Below are 15,528 nucleotides of genomic sequence, written 5' to 3' on the forward strand. Positions count from 1 at the left end.
AGTCGCAGGAGGTGGAGCGCAACGCAGGTGTTACCAGTCTGCGCCAACTAGTCTGACTCGGCGGTGGAAGCCGCGCATCGTTCTTAGAGGCCCAGCACAGTACACCAACCCGCGGGCGCGATGGGCAAAATTGACAGCGCCGCCAAAAAGCTCCGGGTGGTGTTCCTGCACGGGTTCACGCAGACGGATGAGATGCTAAGGCAGAAGACGTACGCCTTCAAGACGACGTGTTCGCACTACCTCGACATCAAGTACGTCTGCTCGCCGCACGTGCTGCGGACGCCCCCGGCGTTCCACGACGACGCCCGCACCGGGAAGGACGATGACGAGATCAGGGAAATGGAAAACGCGGCGCGCGAGGCGTACGTCAGAGACCACGGAACCAAGGACAGCTACGGAAACACGTGGTTCTTCACGGGCAGTCACGGCGAGTACTCCTCGCAGGTGAAGTCCGCAGAAGTGGTGGGACTCGAGGACTCGTTCAAGGTCGTGTTCGACGCCTGCAAGGAGCACAACGCGGACGGGATCATGGGCTTCAGCCTCGGCGCACTCATGACCGCACTCGCCGCGCAGAGGGCGCTGCAGGACGAATCCGTCGGATGGAAGCCGAAGTTTGCCGTGCTTTTCAGTCCGCCGATGGTCGGAAACCAGACCATATGCAACATCCTGGAGAGCGGGCCTAAGATCGACGTGCCGTCGCTGCATCTCATCAGCGAAAACGACACCATCGTCAAGCCTGAACGGTCGTACCGCATACTCAAGTACTTCAGGGAACCTGAGGTCAGATTCCACTCGGCAGCGCACACAGTCCCGCATACCGAGTGCAAGGAAGTCTACCGCAACTTCTTCACTCGCTTCCTCTCACACGCAACATAGACGCAACAAAACACATGGCCCGCGGCGGCATCAATTTCTCACTGCCCAAAACGCTCGAAGCCGCCCGCAGGTCGCTTGGGAGACGGTCCAGAGTCCGCAGCGATGCACGCAGCGGAGGCGCTACACACCAATCGGCAGACGCGCTGCTGCGGACGCAGTACGGGCTCTCCGAGGACGCGTACAGGGAGTACGGCGTAAGGGAGGGGATGCTGGCGGCCCACATGGCCAACAAGGACTCCTTCGTGCTGGACGAAGGCTCGGTCTACACCGAGCTGCACAAGTGCAATGCGCACAACATCGCCTCGATATTCCAAACGAAGCCCGAGTCCATCTTTTCTGCGCTCCCTGAGGGGGCTTGCGGTGGGTGAAATGCGTCTGACCATCGTAACGAGAGCAGGGGACGTCCTCAAGGACATCGCTCTGCTGCCGGAAGGGCAGGCCCTGGGCATCGTAAACAGGAAGGTCGCCGTAGAAATAATATCGCAACTGAGGCAGTATGCGTCGTCAAAGAGAGGGGAGATTCGTGCCAGGGGCATGTTGCTGGACGGCAAAAGGGGGACGGGCAAGGTGGGCAGCACGGTCGTCAGCCTAACCATCCATGCAGAGCTACGTCCTCAACCACGTCGCCATGTGGGCGCGGCAGAACGGCTGGATGGTGATCATGGAACCTTCGCCGTCGAAATATGCGAGGGAGGTCGGCAGCATTAAACGCTCGAACGCAGGGGTGTATATTCAGGTATCAACGACGAACACGAGGAACCGACCATGTGCAGAGCGAGTTCGCCGTCAAGTTCTTGGAGACGCTCATGACGGCCAACGCGGAGAAGCTGGAAATGATAGACGTGAAACCGCAGCATTACGGCAAAATCGCCTTGGACGGTAACCACGTCGAGTACACCAAGCGCATGTTCAACCCGGTGATACGGAAGGCCGTTGAGGAGGAGCTGGAGATATTTATGGAGGAGGAGGGCGGCAGCGTAGGTCGAGCATGCTGCACGTAACCCTTTGCCAGGCCTTGGAAGTGGAGGTGGAAAGGCTCAAGCTCTGGCACTCGTACAGGCAGCAGTTCAAAATACCGGTCCTCAGGTACGGAGGCAGATTAGACCTTGCGTGACGCTTAGCAGAGACGTGCTCCACGCGCCAAAAACCCTGGTGCAAATAGCAAAGTTCGGCATCGAAAACGAGACCTACGCGAACCAAGCTGTGTACGAGCTGTTCGATCAGCTCAAGCACCAGACGGTCTTCCCGCTGCTTATCATTGTCGGTAGGTTGCCGGTGTAACCAAGCACCGAAACGCCTCAGACGAATACAACGAATGCTTCCCCGTGTCCGAGTACCTCTCCATCAAGTACGAGAACACCAAGTTCAACGGCTGGATACCCAGCTACCACCTTGCAATGCCGCGCCTGTTTAGCAAGTTCGACGGGGAGCAGTACACAAACGGTAACGTGCCGCTGTGCTAGGGTGGAATTTCGCTAAGGTATCAAGCTGGTCGCGACAAGTTGGGCCCGGAACAAACGGCGTGACTACAAACCCGAACTGCTCGGGATAATGTGGGTCATATGGTCCATGATGTCACAGCGCCAACGCAGGCCGCACGAAGTCCGCACGGTGCGGGAGTTCACGCCGAAGGAATACGCGAACCTGGTCCACCACCTGCAGCGCACGCAGACTATCTTCGACTTCCCCAGCGACAAGACCATGTACTTCTACATGCTCACAGGCAAGCGCGTGGAGCAGTCTTTACCAAACATTACAGGCGGCAACGGTTTCGAAAGCAGGCGGCTGCTGTCGAAGCTGTACTAGTTCTCCGGCAGCGTCAGCACCAAGAACTCGTGCTCCATCGCATCCTCTGGCGTGGGGCGCTTCTCCGGGTCCGGATTCAGAATGTATTTGATGAACTCCGCGAATGGACGGTGTTCGGGTTTCACCAGCTCCTGAGGCGCGTTAGATGCGCATTGGCGCAACGTACCATGATGCCCGAGCAATACTTGACTCGCTCCACCGAAGAACGCGAACGCGCGCCGTCGGGCCTGCAGCAGGTCACACGCACAAAACGCAACGTACCAGTTTAGGGAGAGCTTGTCAGGGTGCAGATAGCGGCGGCCGTCGGTCGTCCGCGCCTTCTCCAACATGCTAGCCGGCAGGCGGCCGACCGTCTGCTCCATCATGGCCAGATGCTCCAGATGGCTGTGGGTGTTAAACAACAAATCACCCGTGTAAATTTCAATTAGAATGCAGCCCAGAGACCACATGTCGCTCGCGTAAGACCACCCAATGTCTGAAGCGCGTGAAGCCAGCCGCACGGGCCGCAACTAACCCAGAATCACCTCCGGCGAGCGGTATTGGCGAGTGTTGATGATTGTGCTGTGGTAGTCGTCCTCGTAGATCGTGCTGCCGAAGTCAATTATCTTGATGTCCGCAGTCGCGGGACGCCTGGTCATCATGCCGGTCTGCAGGTGCCTCGGTGGGCGGGGACGCCAGCAACTTACCATCGACCGTGGGAAGGGCACCTCGATGAACTCCTCGCGTCCGCATGTGAGGAGGATGTTCTCGGGCTTCAAATCGGTGTGGATCAGCCTGTTCTTTTTCAGGAACGCGAGCCCCTTCAGGAGCTGGTAGGCGATTTTCTGAATGTCGGCCATGAAAAAGCCCTTATAGTCGTTACGTTTCAAAAAATCATAGAGCGAGTCGCCCAGCTGCTCAAACACCAAACACATTATGCGTCTCTTAAACATAAAATGGTCATGCAACACCACGCAATGGCTCTCGCCGGCCACGTCCACCTTGCGGATGTCCATCAGAATGTCAACCTCAATCTTCGCGGAGCTCACGTACTTCTCCACGTCGCGCACCACCTTCACCGCGAAATGCTCCCCGTTCTTTTCACAGTGGAGCACGCGGCCGAAGGTGCCGTCGCCGATCTTCTGCACCACCCTGTAGTCGTCCAGCATCATACCGGGCTCCCACTTGAAATGCACGATGCGGTCATTCGATTCGCGGTACCGCTTGTGATCCGAGGGGCTGCGTGTGGGAGAGCGGTGGCGGCGGTGCCACTGGTCCTTGTGGTGCGACCGGCGCCTCCGGCTCACGGAAACAGACCGATCCCGGGTCCGCCGATCATAGCGCCGACGCCTCGAATCGTGATCGCTCACATCGCGCCGCTCGTAACGGCTGTCGGAGATCTTGTGGCTGTCCCGGCGGTCGTCGTAGCACCGCCTGGAATCACGCAGCGCATCACGCCGTGAATGGCGGCGGTGGCCGGAATCGACGCGTCGCAAACGGGAAGTCGAGCGGCGGTAAGAACTAGAGCTGCTGCGACTGCCATAGCTGCCATGACGACGGCGGCTCCCGCGGTCTCCCCTCGAGCTGCTGCGGTGACGGCGACGGCCGCGATGAGCGCGACTGTGGGAGCTCCGACGCCGGCGGCTCGAGTAACTCCTGCGATACATCGATTGACTCCTTTTAAAAATTACGCGCGGCCGTGCGCTCCTTTTCACTGCAGACAGCCTGTCCTGCGGGTGGGAAGGAGCGGCGGCAGCGGACGAACACAAACATGCCGAAGACAAAAGACGGTAAGACATGGCAATGGACACAGGCCGAAGCCAGCGAGTTTTTTAGCTACGCTAGAGGCAGCTTCGACGCCGGTGACCGCCTGGCTCTGGACAAGAAGCTAAGGTCAGAGCCATCGCAACGCAGACACATACCTCGCAGATGTGCCGCCGAGGACGCCGTAACGCAGCAACGATGCCCGAGTGACATTCAGAAGGGGTTCAAGCGGCACGAAGGTGGCGTTGATCGCTTTCATTCTCACCCAGCTGCAGACGACATCATCGGCGAATGTGTAGACGAGCTGTGGAGCAGCGACGAAAAACTGGCTGCAGTCGTCGCCGACGCCCTTGAAAACGCGGCAACCACCTACGAAAGGGTCAAACAAAAAGGGATAAATGGTTCGTTTGATGGAAGTCTGTCGCACATGTCACGTAGAAGGCCTGAAGGTTACCAAGGAGGTCGACGTGCAACTCATCCAGACTGCGTGGAAGCAGGCGTTCACCATGAGCCTCAGCAAATTCGCCATGCTGGACATACAGAAATGGTGTGCAAGCAGGGCTGCCGATGGCGGGTTGTGTGCGCTCAGCGGTGGGTGATGGACACGCAACACGTGATGGCATGCAGAGGAGGATTACATGGACTTCACGGGAAACACGATCCACTCCATAGTCAATGAAGGTCTAGGAATCGTCGCCGGATACGCAGCTGTGGACGTTTGTTTTGGTGACTCGTAATTACTAACGGGTGGCAGCGTTCGGCGATACGGCGCGAGCTTATGTTCATGCAATATAACGGGCTCTTTACTAAGGTACGTAGCTGGCGTTTCGCGACGTATAATGGGTCATAAGAACAAGGAAGTCATTACTCCCTACCGAGGTTGCGCGACGCTTTGGGTGAAAGCGGAAGATCTGTCTCCCGAGCACCATAAGGTACCGGCGGTGACCACCGAAGCCCTATACCACGCAGGAAACTCTCAAGGTAATCGAGAAAATAAAGCGAGTGCCCTTCGAGTTATGCAAAAGGTGCAAGATCATGCTACAGGTAACCCCCGTAACTGAGTTCTCACAAATGGCAGATAATATCGCACGTCCGCCTGGTGCTGATGAACGGGACGGACGCGGAGATCAGACTCCATGAGGATTCACTGAACAACGGTGTGATGTTCACAATCCTGTACATCGCATCTATCGACTCAAATGAAGACGTGCACATCGGCATAGAGGTATCGGGGGCGCGGAAAGATGTAAAACTCGAAACGGATATGCTGATCGTATTGAGGTGAGTGCACGAAAACCTCTGAATCACGGCTATGCAGAAGCAACGTACCATATGAAGTTAAACCTGTGAACGGCACAGTTTTCATCGTGAACGCGTGGGTCACGGGCACCAAGTGACAGGAATGCGACGAACTAAAAGAAACCCAGTGGCGCCGCCGACAGCAGTAATGCACACGGTAGCAACACTTAGCAAATACAATTTTATCGCACTACATGTTTCGTGAGGCGTTGTTGAGTGCTGGCGAGTGCCCATGTGGCGGGGAATCATATCACTCGGCGCCTCTTGCGGATCTTGATGCGCTTGGTCTTGTACTGGTTCCAGTAGATACCGGCGTCCTTCTTTCGGATGCCGATCTTGCCGACTATGCGATTGAACTGTTCGCGACGTAGATCGTCTCGGTGCGACAGGAGAAGCGGTACACTCGGTGGCAGGATGGAGCAATTAGCAAATAACGGTCCCAGGGCGAGTCTCGCTATCGGGGACGAATCCGGCATAGAATTGCACTTCAAATATGTATTTGCGTACAAACCTTCCATGGGAGGTGTGGTAAGCCTAGAAGGCGCGTTCAACTGGGATAACCAGGTCAGACGATGGCCATACACATCCCGGCGCAGCATCGATACACACCGAGCAGCCATCGCAGAGGCACTATCCACGCTGCCCAGCGTCAACGTACCATGTGATGTGCAATTGGATAGTTTGGCAACTAAAACAGCTCCGGAGGGTAGGGGCCGGTGTGCTTCTACCGGCGATGAGAGGCGAGTTACCGGACGACCGCCATACAACATCCAAAGTCGGTTGTTGCCATGCACATATGATCGAATGGTGTTAGAAATTGGTTTGTGTGTAGTTTCGATCGGTACATGAGAGGCGCATTGAATCAACCCATCCAGCGTCAACGTATGGACATGGAGCTGGTCGTTCAGCGCACGAATACAGCCCATATGGTCTGGCCGAATGCTGTGCAACAACCTGTGTATACGATGTGTACAAAATGAGTGTATACGACAGATGTTGGCTGCTTTTGCCGCTATTATAGTCAGCGTTAAAATCGGCCAACAACATCCACGAACGTTTTAATTTCAATATAATACGCCACCGTGGAGCCATTGGCGTCGACATTCAACTCTAATATGCCAATGAGGGTTCATATGGGCGTATATGTGGGTGCGCAAGCCACAGCTGCGGTTATTGATTGGCAAAATCACAATGCCTAACGTCAGCCGTATCGCACAAGTTCCTTGGCCATATTTCAACAAAAATACGTATGCGCCCTCCAACGTTTGGCAAACCAATATGATCAATTGTCTCCTTGAGTTCGGTAGCAGGTACATGCAAATAACGAAATGACCTTTATAGGTCCTAGGATGTTCTTTAAAACTTAAGGCACGATGTTCGTTACCAACATCTTCCACATGAACTACGTAACCTAATTTTTCGACGAAACATCACCAGATGCAAAACGCTGTGTTGTAGAGCGAACGATCTTGCGCGCTGCCGTCAGATTTATCCTCGGGCGCTTCTCTGTTCACAATTAGAGCTAATCATCGAATTGTCGTCACTTACCCCGCAGCATAATGTCGTTGATTTCCTGCATGTACTCCTTTACACGCACCTGCGACTAATGGTCAGCTGAGCTAGCAATGCATACCAGGTCACGAGATACTGGATGGTTAGCAGGGTTGTGTCCGTTCAGTTTCTCTTGGACTGAAATGAGATGAGTGGCTCAGCTGGCGACAGGTCTACCCACCGTAACGCAGAGAACAAAAAGTGAATGCGATAGTGGCGAACACTTTGCTATACTCGAGCCCTGTGGCACGTAAGCAATCGGTAGGCAATCAAACACACCGGTCAGCTCGTCGTGAATGTCGGAGCCAATGACAGACTCCACAAGCTGCTCCAGCAGATCCCGGCATTCGTCTACCTTTGACTCAATAGTGGACAGGGTAGAATCCAGCATGCTTTAACAGCTAAATGACCGCAACTGTACACAGCTTGGTCATTTGTACATCTGTGGAAGCTCGGTGCAAGAGATTCCAGTGAATTTGCGCGCTTAGGCCCTATCACCGCGATGCTGGGATGTGTAAAATTCTATGAGGATTCCTGACATCAACTACGACACTGAATTTTCACAGGGAAGACTGCATAAAAGTACGATCAAAATATACAAACGACCTGCGCCAGTGCCTGCCGACACTGGCCGTTCGCCGCGGAGCATACCGGCGTGCCACATAAGGCAGGAGCCGCGCTCCTCCTAGCGGCGACTGTCACTGAGCCTTGGGTAGACAGGACTCAGGGGATATTCGCGTCATCCGTGGCAATTGTCAGACGATCAGAAGGAACCTAGGTCTCAAAATGACCATGAGCACGATGCGAGGCTTCGCCGCCGCGATGGTGAGGCAAGCCTATCCCGGACTCGGAGGCGTAGAGGCCGGGAAACACGCAACCAGAAAGGCGATTCGCAACTGCGCCCTTTCTGGGATCCGGGGCGCGCGCACAATTTCGACCGCCACCGAACTCCTGAAGGACTCCAAAATTATCAGCCAATTCTTGAACCAGGCTCCATGCGGTATGTGCCCAAACGAGTGCCAAACAAAGGTGTGCAGAGGTTACCACGCTCAAAAATGGGCTCCGCGTTGCTTCCGTATGGATGCCAGGGAACTCGTCCACAGTCGGCGTATGGATCGACAGCGGCAGCAGATTCGAAACCCCGGAGACGAACGGCGCAGCCCACTTCCTCGAGCACATGATATTCAAGGTGAGCGTGAGCCCGCAGTGTGGCATACGTGCGCAGGGCACCTCGAACAGGACGAGGTTACAGCTGGAGGAGGAGATCGAGCAGAAGGGGGCGCACCTGAATGCCTACACTGCCAGGGAGCAGACGGGGTATGTCGCGATTCCGCATGGAGAGCTAATTCCTCCGCAGTTACTACGCGAGATGCTTCAACAAAGACGTGCCCTGGTGCACTGAGCTACTCAGCGACATCCTGCAGAACAGCCGGATCGAGCAAAATCAAATGGAGCTAGAAAAGCACGTCATTCTCAGAGAAATGGAGGAGGTCGAGAAGTCGACTGAGGAGGTTATCTTCGACAGGCTCCACATGACGGCGTTCCGCGACAGCCCGCTGGGATTCACGATACTGGTATGCCTCTCCATTGTGCCGGCAAACTGCTGCAGGGTCCCATCGAAAACATAAAGAACATGAAGAGGGAGTATCTGGTCGATTACATTCAGCGGAACTACACTGCCGATCGCATGGTAGGGAGTCGCAACGCAGCCGCCATTCGAATGCAGGTTTTTTGCTACGTCGGAAGTGAGGAGCACGACAAGATCGTACAGCTCGCCGAAAAGCACTTGTGCACCGTGAGTAGGGCTGCGTTGTTGATTGACATGAACACAGATACCATCCGGCCACGGCGAGAGGCACCTGGAAAAGCCGCAGTTCGTAGGGTCCGAGCTGCTCAACAGGAACGACAGCATGGGCCCGCACGCGTACCTGGCTGTGGCGTTCGAGGGCGTCTCCTGGACCAACCCAGACTCCATTTGCTTCATGCTCATGCAGAGCATCATCGGCAGCTACAAGAAAAGCCAGGAGGGCATTGTCCCAGGAAAGGTGTCCGGAAACAAGACTGTGCACGCTGTCGCCAACCGAATGACGGTCGGGTGTGCGGAGGCTTTCAGCGCATTCAACACCTGCTACAAGGATACCGGGCTTTTCGGCTTCTACGCACAGTGCGACGAGGTCGCCGTCGACCATTGCGTCGGAGAACTCATGTTCGGAATCACCGCGCTATCGTACAGCGTCACCGACGAGGAGGTCGAGCGCGCGAAGCGCCAGCTCGTGTTGCAATTCCTCGCGATGAACGATTCGACGTCAACTGTCGCCGAGGAGGTTGCGCGCCAGCTCATCGTCTATGGCAGGCGCATGCCGATTGCGGAGTTCCTCATCAGACTGGAGAAAATCGACGCGGAGGAGGTCAAGCGGGTGGCGTGGAAGTACCTGCACGACCAGGAGGTGGCAGTGACGGCAATGGGGCCGCTGCACGGCATGCCTTCGCTCATCGACATCAGGCAGAAGACCTACTGGCTCAGATACTGAGCAACCACGCAAACCAACAACATACAATTGCACCTAAATGATTTGTATAAATTAGAAGCGAACGTTTTTGCTGTGCGCGTCTGGCAACTAAGTGGCGCTACTGCTCTATCACACTCAACAGGCGGTAGAAGTTGTTGTAATCCATAATTGCCGCGAAGCGCCGGCGCTCCGAGTCCTGGCACGACAACCGGTGCAGCAGCAGCAGCACGCTTTCCCGGAAGCGCTCCGCGTACCTCGACATCACCTTCATCAAATCGTCTGTGGCGATGTTTTGGTGGATGAAGTGAGTGATGTCCGCCGGGGAGGCGCCCTCGCGGACTAGGCTGCGCAACTGTTGCATCGAGCCGCGGTTGAACAGCCGCGGAACCAACTTGCAAAAGTCCACGATAGACTCCAAAATATCCATTATCTCTAGGAAGTTGGAGGCGCGGAAACAGGCCAACACGTCGGAAAACGAGCTCCGCAAATCGGCAAGAGTAGCGCCGCCGTAGGGGTAGTCGCGAGACGATACACGCCGGATCAGCTGGTCCAGCACGTACTGCACTGAACGGCTGCCTTGCAAGACGTTGGCGAAGTGGGACATCTCGTTACGACATAGGTTTATCCAAGACAGACGCCGAGAGAGCTCAAGCGACCCGTGGCTGCAGCGACTGTGCCACGCATACTCGCTCCAGCTGATGGACAAAATCTTCAACGCGCGCTGCAGGACGAACTCTAGCCTAAAACTGATAATATATGCCTCCCGTGCCTCCTTCTCGTCTTCCAGAATCAGCGCCAACGGAAACGAAAATTTCGGCACGTAAATGTCGAAGCCGTACTCCGCGTTACACTCAAAGTCGTCAAACTCGGGTGCACTGGGGTCAGACCCGAGATGTTCCATGGCCAAATGGCCCTTGACGCGACGCAAATAACCGCAGAGGTCGTGCTTACCGACCAACTCCTGCAACAACACGGCACCAGTGTCAACGGAACGCACCAAGGTGCAAAGGCGCTGCACCGTTACAAAAACGGACCACGGTTGCCCTTCGGGGCACAGCTGGCGCAAGACGCCGGGGATGTCGACTGACGCTTTCAGAGGACGGCCATTCTTCAATTGGGAGTAGTAGCTGCCGCAGCACCCAACCTCGAAGCAGAGCTCAGCGAGGGACCTCGGCATAAATTTCGGCACCTTGCTCGGGGCCAACCGATAGTGGCCCTGCACCCGACGCACGAAAAACACCCCGCATGCATCCTCCAGCTCGCCAAAGTACACCCAGTGGAGCAAAAGCTCCAAATACGGCACCATGCACTTACGAAGCAGCTCGCAGTACAGCTCGCGCCCCATGGTATCACCACGTCCGCAGTACAGGTCAAAGATGCCATCGATAGTAAAGCCTTGCGGTAGCCCGAGAGCGCTGTGAAGCAGCCGCATGCGCGCGTACGGTTGCTGCACCCAGACGTAAAGCCGGCGCAAGCTCAGCGGCTCAGTGCTGCGGCTCGACACCAACATGTTGACCAGCCGATTGTACTGGTGCACCTCGTCCATCACACCCTGGTACAGAGCCTGCGATATCAATCCTGGCGGCATCTTCGCATCCACGATTCGGTTGTATACCTCGCCTAAACTGCATATGCGCTCGGTCAGCTGACGCACGCCACGCGACACCTTGCGAGAGCTCGTCAGGATGAAACGGCCATGAGCGCCCCGTTTTATGAACCGCCCTTCAATGCCTTGAAGCACAAACAACAGGTCAGACACCAGGTCGGCCTCATCGATCTCTGCGAACTCGAAACGGTCCGTTACCACGCGAGATGCCACGGGGTCCTCGGCCTGGACCCCAGCCGCAGGGCTCAGAGCAGGGTCGGAATCGATAGTTTCTGGCGACGCATAACCCGAGGAGCCATCTGATGACGGCGCCACTTCGATTGGCTGGGAAGGTGCGGGTGATGCCGCGGTCGCCGTTGGCGGACTGTGTTGCGATAGTGGGCTGGGCGGCAGGGAGTCTTCCCCGAGCTCGTCTCTAAGCATGGGTGAAGTCCGCATGCGAATCGGACCACCGCCATCTTTGAGGTGCAAGAGGAGCTGCAGGCTCGCCGGCAGACGTTCAAAGGATTGCATGCCAGCGTACAAAAGGCCCTTCAAACGACGAAGCGACACATTGGAACGGTCGACGCAAAATAATTCCAAATCCCTCGCAATACGATTCGTGTCGATCTCTACCACTTCCAGCTCGGCGCATTCGGCCAAAAGGCGCATCGTCGTCTCTTCCAAGTGCCGCTGCAAGCTGGCGTGGAGTCTCACGATGTGGCCGGTTGAACGTGCGGATCCGGAAACACTGCCGCCGCCGGCGGAATTAAGAGACCGAGACGTGTTCAGAGTGTCCAGATTGTAGAGCACGATGTCATCTTTGTTTATCTGCGACAAGTGGTAGGCGAGCAGCATCACCTCCCTCGCCAAGAAGGCGCCGCCGGGAGCGGAATCTGAACGGGAGCGCTGCCTCCCGTCAGACCGCATTGTGTATATGTTTAGTGTACAAACACATTAGACGAGGTGTGACCGTGGCTACCTTTATCGTCAGTGTGTGGGACACACACTATAGACAACGGGCGAAGGCCGACAGACATATAATGCCGCTAGGCCTTCCCGCCAGTTTTTAGACCTAAGTTGAAGGTCTCCGATAAATACGAGGCGGCGCTCTGCAGGACGTCAAACGTCTTGGTGTCCGTGAGCGGAGTGATGTCGCTGTCGTTCACACCCGGGTCGCTGGGGTCGCGCAGCAGCGCGATGCCCGTGTCGTCAGACAATACCGTCATCGAGCGCTCGAAGCCGAACGTGCGGCGGTACACCAGCGGGCCGTAATCCTCTTTGCCCAGCACCGACGACAGAGGCATGTCGGAGTCGCCTGCGCTCAACTGCCCATACTTCATAGCGTTCAAGGTGTTCAGGCGGCGCGTCTCCGCCAAAGCGGGGTTTAGCTTGATCATGCCGATGTACTGCCCTCCCATCTCACCGTTCTCCTGCTCGTCGCCGGCGGTGGTAACCGCACGAGGCGTAACCGAGAAACATGTATCATCCACCTGGTCCTCGATTGTCCCAGTTATGCCGCTTAGGCGGGTTGGAGGGGCATTCAGATCCTCTATGCGGGCCGCCAGACTTAAGTTCTCGGTGGTTAACTCGTCAATTTTTGCCTGCAGCTCAGAGTTGCAGGTGCGATATTCATACAGCTGCCTCTCGAGATCACGTGTGCCAGCCACTTCGGCTTCCATCTGGCTGCATTTCTGGCGCAGCAGCTTCAACGCAGTTTCAGCCACCTCGGTGGCCTTCCTCGACGCCGCTATTTCCCGTTCCAAGTCCGACTTGGCGCATAGCAGCTCGCTACGCTCAGATTCCGCAACTTCCCCCTCAGAGCGGAGGGATTCCACAAGCTCACGCAGTGAGCTCACCTCTGTCTCAAGTGACAGTATCTTTGACTGCAACGCCTGCTGCCCAGCAGCGTGGCTGTCTGCTGGCACTGAACACTTCAGCCTTTCGGCCGCCACCTCGTTATCTCGCAAAGCGGCCGCCAGGTCACGCGATAGATCCTTCTCCCGTTTCACCATGTCCTCAAACGCCTTTGAAAGCTCTGCATTCTCAGCGCGGAATCGTTGAATCTCGCTCAGCATAGTTGCACGTTCGTCGGAGGCATGCCAAGCATCCTCAGGCAATACACTTGAGGTGGTGGGCTCAACGTATTCGATGTCGTCACCGACGCACACATCAGTGCGGTCGGTATGGTTGGAAGATGCCAAGCTGCGGCGCGCTTCAGCCTCTTCCAGCGAACGTCGTAAATCGACATTCATCTTCTCAAGGCTCGCGCACTGGCTCCTGACGGTCTGGATCTCGTCCTCCAGCCTCGCGGAGTCACATGAGTCTAGACGCCTCTTGAGGTTCATCACCTGGATCCGGTAGCTGTCTAATTCGATCTCCTGGGATTCCGTCTGACGCTGCAGCATTGAGTTGCTTTCCACCAGCTGGTCACACCGCGATTGCAACTCGATTCTGCCCGCAGCCAACTCGCTGCGCAGCTCGTCAAGCTGCTTCTCCCTGCTTTCGCACTCGGCTTCCAGTTGCTCCCGCTGCGTCGTCAACTCGTCGATGCGCTCGCAGAAGCGGTTGTAGATCTCGGGAAGGCAAACGTCCAGGTTCTCAAGTAATTGGCGATAACGTTCCTCTGACGAGACGGCGCTGCGACACGACGCAACGCTGCTCATGAAAGATCGGGAGGAGTCCACGGGGTCTGAATCCTCGTCGCTCTCAAAAGCGGTGCACGTAGATATCGTGCAGAGGTTGCTGGTTACCTGCGGACGGTAGCTGAAACGTTGGCACAGGTGGCCAAAAATCATATCGGAGACGTGGGTGACCTCAATGTCGCCCTTGGAAAATGTGCGATGAGAATTTTCGCGAACCCGCAACCAAAATTCCGGCAGGTCGCTGCTCTTGTTGCAACAGTCGATCACCGAAAGAAAAGCGGTGAGAGACATTCGAGAGGTCTGCTTAAGCAGCTCGTCGCGAAAATGACGAACGCTCCTAAGCAGCGCATCATCCGCGAACAGAGCTTTTTGCAAGTCTAGTCTGCGCGATCCAGTTATCACCGGCTCCGGCCCAGTGACCACGTCTTCTACCCCTACACATGGATGTATAAATGCGTTCAGAGTATGGGACTACGCCTATGAACCGTTTTGAAACACTCACCTCGCCAGAATCGTATAAAGCATACGCTTTCGCACGGATTCGGCGGCACGCCAAAGGCCTGGTGAAAATTGTCATACTTGCTGAGTTCTCCGAACACATCACTGCTCTCGTACAGCATACGCTGTAGCGTATGCGCGTTCGCAGGCTGCAGAGTATCCTCGATGTCGGCAGCAACCGTCCGCCGATAGAGCGACAGCAGCGCCTCCATTCCTACAAGGTAATGTGTACGTCGCTCCTAGTTCATCTCATATGTACATGCGTATGTAAAATAACCAAATGGGTTGCGGCACGACGACCGGGCCGCAACGTGGAGAGTGGGTGTTACGTCCGGCATGAGACGGCATGACCAACACCACCCAGAGACCGCTGCATATTTTGCGGGGCTTATACGTTTGTTAATGGGTTTTACATGTATTTGTGTATGGATAAACGAGCAGCTGCGAGGAAGCGGGCAGCTAACAGGGAAGCCTACACCGTAGCCGTGCAAAGAACAGTTCAGATGACGGACCTCTGAAGCTGTCTTTGGAGTTATATCGACAGTTCAGACCATGCATAAACTCTCGACGGCGTGAGCTAGGAAGGCTTCGAATACTGGGTATCAACGGTAAACATTGACCGAAGATGGATACACACTGACCAGATACAGCCTCAAAGCTATCTATGCGCGGCCGTCATCCACGCCTTAGTGATTGTTTTGACACTAAAAAATAGCCTTGTAATGCTCTGATGAGGTCACAAAGTTCTGTCTATACACGGTTCGTATTGCCGCCAATAGAGCCGCTAACACTACTTCATTGCCAAAGACCCATGCACATTGGATAGGTTATTATTGCGTATACATATTAGATGCGTCGCCGCTGCCATTGTCGTGGAGTGTCGTTATACACGCCAGATGCCCTATAACCGTAAGTCACGCGAGCGCGGGGCGCCTTACAGCCATATGACATGAGCAGGTTCGGCAAATTTATACGGAGCCGATGCCTTGCTGATCCATATATTCAACTGCTGCAC

General features: G+C 55.7%; 9 protein-coding genes across 9 annotated transcripts; 4 read left to right on the forward strand and 5 right to left on the reverse strand.

The window, feature by feature from the left end:
• Window positions 1–120: 120 nt before the first annotated feature.
• BBBOND_0402750 (hypothetical protein, conserved) lies at window positions 121–876 on the forward strand (the record flags this gene model as incomplete). Its single annotated transcript, XM_012914519.1, has 1 exon — window positions 121–876. The coding sequence occupies one exon, from the start codon at window positions 121–123 to the stop codon at window positions 874–876; it is 756 nt and encodes a 251-aa protein (XP_012769973.1).
• Window positions 877–890: 14 nt separating this feature from the next.
• Window positions 891–2,339, forward strand: BBBOND_0402760 (hypothetical protein, conserved; the record flags this gene model as incomplete). Its single annotated transcript, XM_012914520.1, has 7 exons — window positions 891–1,236; window positions 1,274–1,443; window positions 1,481–1,600; window positions 1,650–1,853; window positions 1,889–1,962; window positions 2,001–2,140; window positions 2,179–2,339. The coding sequence occupies 7 exons, from the start codon at window positions 891–893 to the stop codon at window positions 2,337–2,339; spliced, it is 1,215 nt and encodes a 404-aa protein (XP_012769974.1).
• A 339-nt stretch (window positions 2,340–2,678) lies between these two features.
• BBBOND_0402770 (protein serine/threonine kinase 1, putative) lies at window positions 2,679–4,328 on the reverse strand (the record flags this gene model as incomplete). Its single annotated transcript, XM_012914521.1, has 5 exons — window positions 2,679–2,813; window positions 2,849–2,909; window positions 2,944–3,157; window positions 3,197–3,329; window positions 3,369–4,328. The coding sequence occupies 5 exons, from the start codon at window positions 4,326–4,328 to the stop codon at window positions 2,679–2,681; spliced, it is 1,503 nt and encodes a 500-aa protein (XP_012769975.1).
• Window positions 4,329–4,432: 104 nt separating this feature from the next.
• On the forward strand, window positions 4,433–5,822 carry BBBOND_0402780 (hypothetical protein, conserved; the record flags this gene model as incomplete). The annotated part of the gene is made up of 9 exons (XM_012914522.1): window positions 4,433–4,554; window positions 4,591–4,826; window positions 4,864–5,016; window positions 5,053–5,141; window positions 5,180–5,236; window positions 5,277–5,357; window positions 5,395–5,469; window positions 5,504–5,706; window positions 5,744–5,822. The coding sequence occupies 9 exons, from the start codon at window positions 4,433–4,435 to the stop codon at window positions 5,820–5,822; spliced, it is 1,095 nt and encodes a 364-aa protein (XP_012769976.1).
• A 147-nt stretch (window positions 5,823–5,969) lies between these two features.
• Window positions 5,970–6,344, reverse strand: BBBOND_0402790 (hypothetical protein, conserved; the record flags this gene model as incomplete). The annotated part of the gene is made up of 1 exon (XM_012914523.1): window positions 5,970–6,344. The coding sequence occupies one exon, from the start codon at window positions 6,342–6,344 to the stop codon at window positions 5,970–5,972; it is 375 nt and encodes a 124-aa protein (XP_012769977.1).
• Window positions 6,345–7,154: 810 nt separating this feature from the next.
• On the reverse strand, window positions 7,155–7,666 carry BBBOND_0402800 (-Nuclear nucleic acid-binding protein C1D; the record flags this gene model as incomplete). Its single annotated transcript, XM_012914524.1, has 5 exons — window positions 7,155–7,246; window positions 7,273–7,321; window positions 7,358–7,413; window positions 7,457–7,516; window positions 7,555–7,666. The coding sequence occupies 5 exons, from the start codon at window positions 7,664–7,666 to the stop codon at window positions 7,155–7,157; spliced, it is 369 nt and encodes a 122-aa protein (XP_012769978.1).
• A 395-nt stretch (window positions 7,667–8,061) lies between these two features.
• BBBOND_0402810 (mitochondrial processing peptidase beta subunit, putative) lies at window positions 8,062–9,806 on the forward strand (the record flags this gene model as incomplete). Its single annotated transcript, XM_012914525.1, has 7 exons — window positions 8,062–8,275; window positions 8,313–8,464; window positions 8,501–8,592; window positions 8,633–8,849; window positions 8,885–8,965; window positions 9,002–9,070; window positions 9,108–9,806. The coding sequence occupies 7 exons, from the start codon at window positions 8,062–8,064 to the stop codon at window positions 9,804–9,806; spliced, it is 1,524 nt and encodes a 507-aa protein (XP_012769979.1).
• Window positions 9,807–9,903: 97 nt separating this feature from the next.
• Window positions 9,904–12,228, reverse strand: BBBOND_0402820 (hypothetical protein, conserved; the record flags this gene model as incomplete). Its single annotated transcript, XM_012914526.1, has 1 exon — window positions 9,904–12,228. The coding sequence occupies one exon, from the start codon at window positions 12,226–12,228 to the stop codon at window positions 9,904–9,906; it is 2,325 nt and encodes a 774-aa protein (XP_012769980.1).
• A 191-nt stretch (window positions 12,229–12,419) lies between these two features.
• On the reverse strand, window positions 12,420–14,725 carry BBBOND_0402830 (hypothetical protein, conserved; the record flags this gene model as incomplete). Its single annotated transcript, XM_012914527.1, has 2 exons — window positions 12,420–14,449; window positions 14,518–14,725. The coding sequence occupies 2 exons, from the start codon at window positions 14,723–14,725 to the stop codon at window positions 12,420–12,422; spliced, it is 2,238 nt and encodes a 745-aa protein (XP_012769981.1).
• Between the last annotated feature and the right edge of the window lie 803 nt (window positions 14,726–15,528).

Source organism: Babesia bigemina (genome assembly GCF_000981445.1).
Source record: "Babesia bigemina genome assembly Bbig001, chromosome : IV".
Classification (NCBI taxonomy): domain Eukaryota; phylum Apicomplexa; class Aconoidasida; order Piroplasmida; family Babesiidae; genus Babesia; species Babesia bigemina.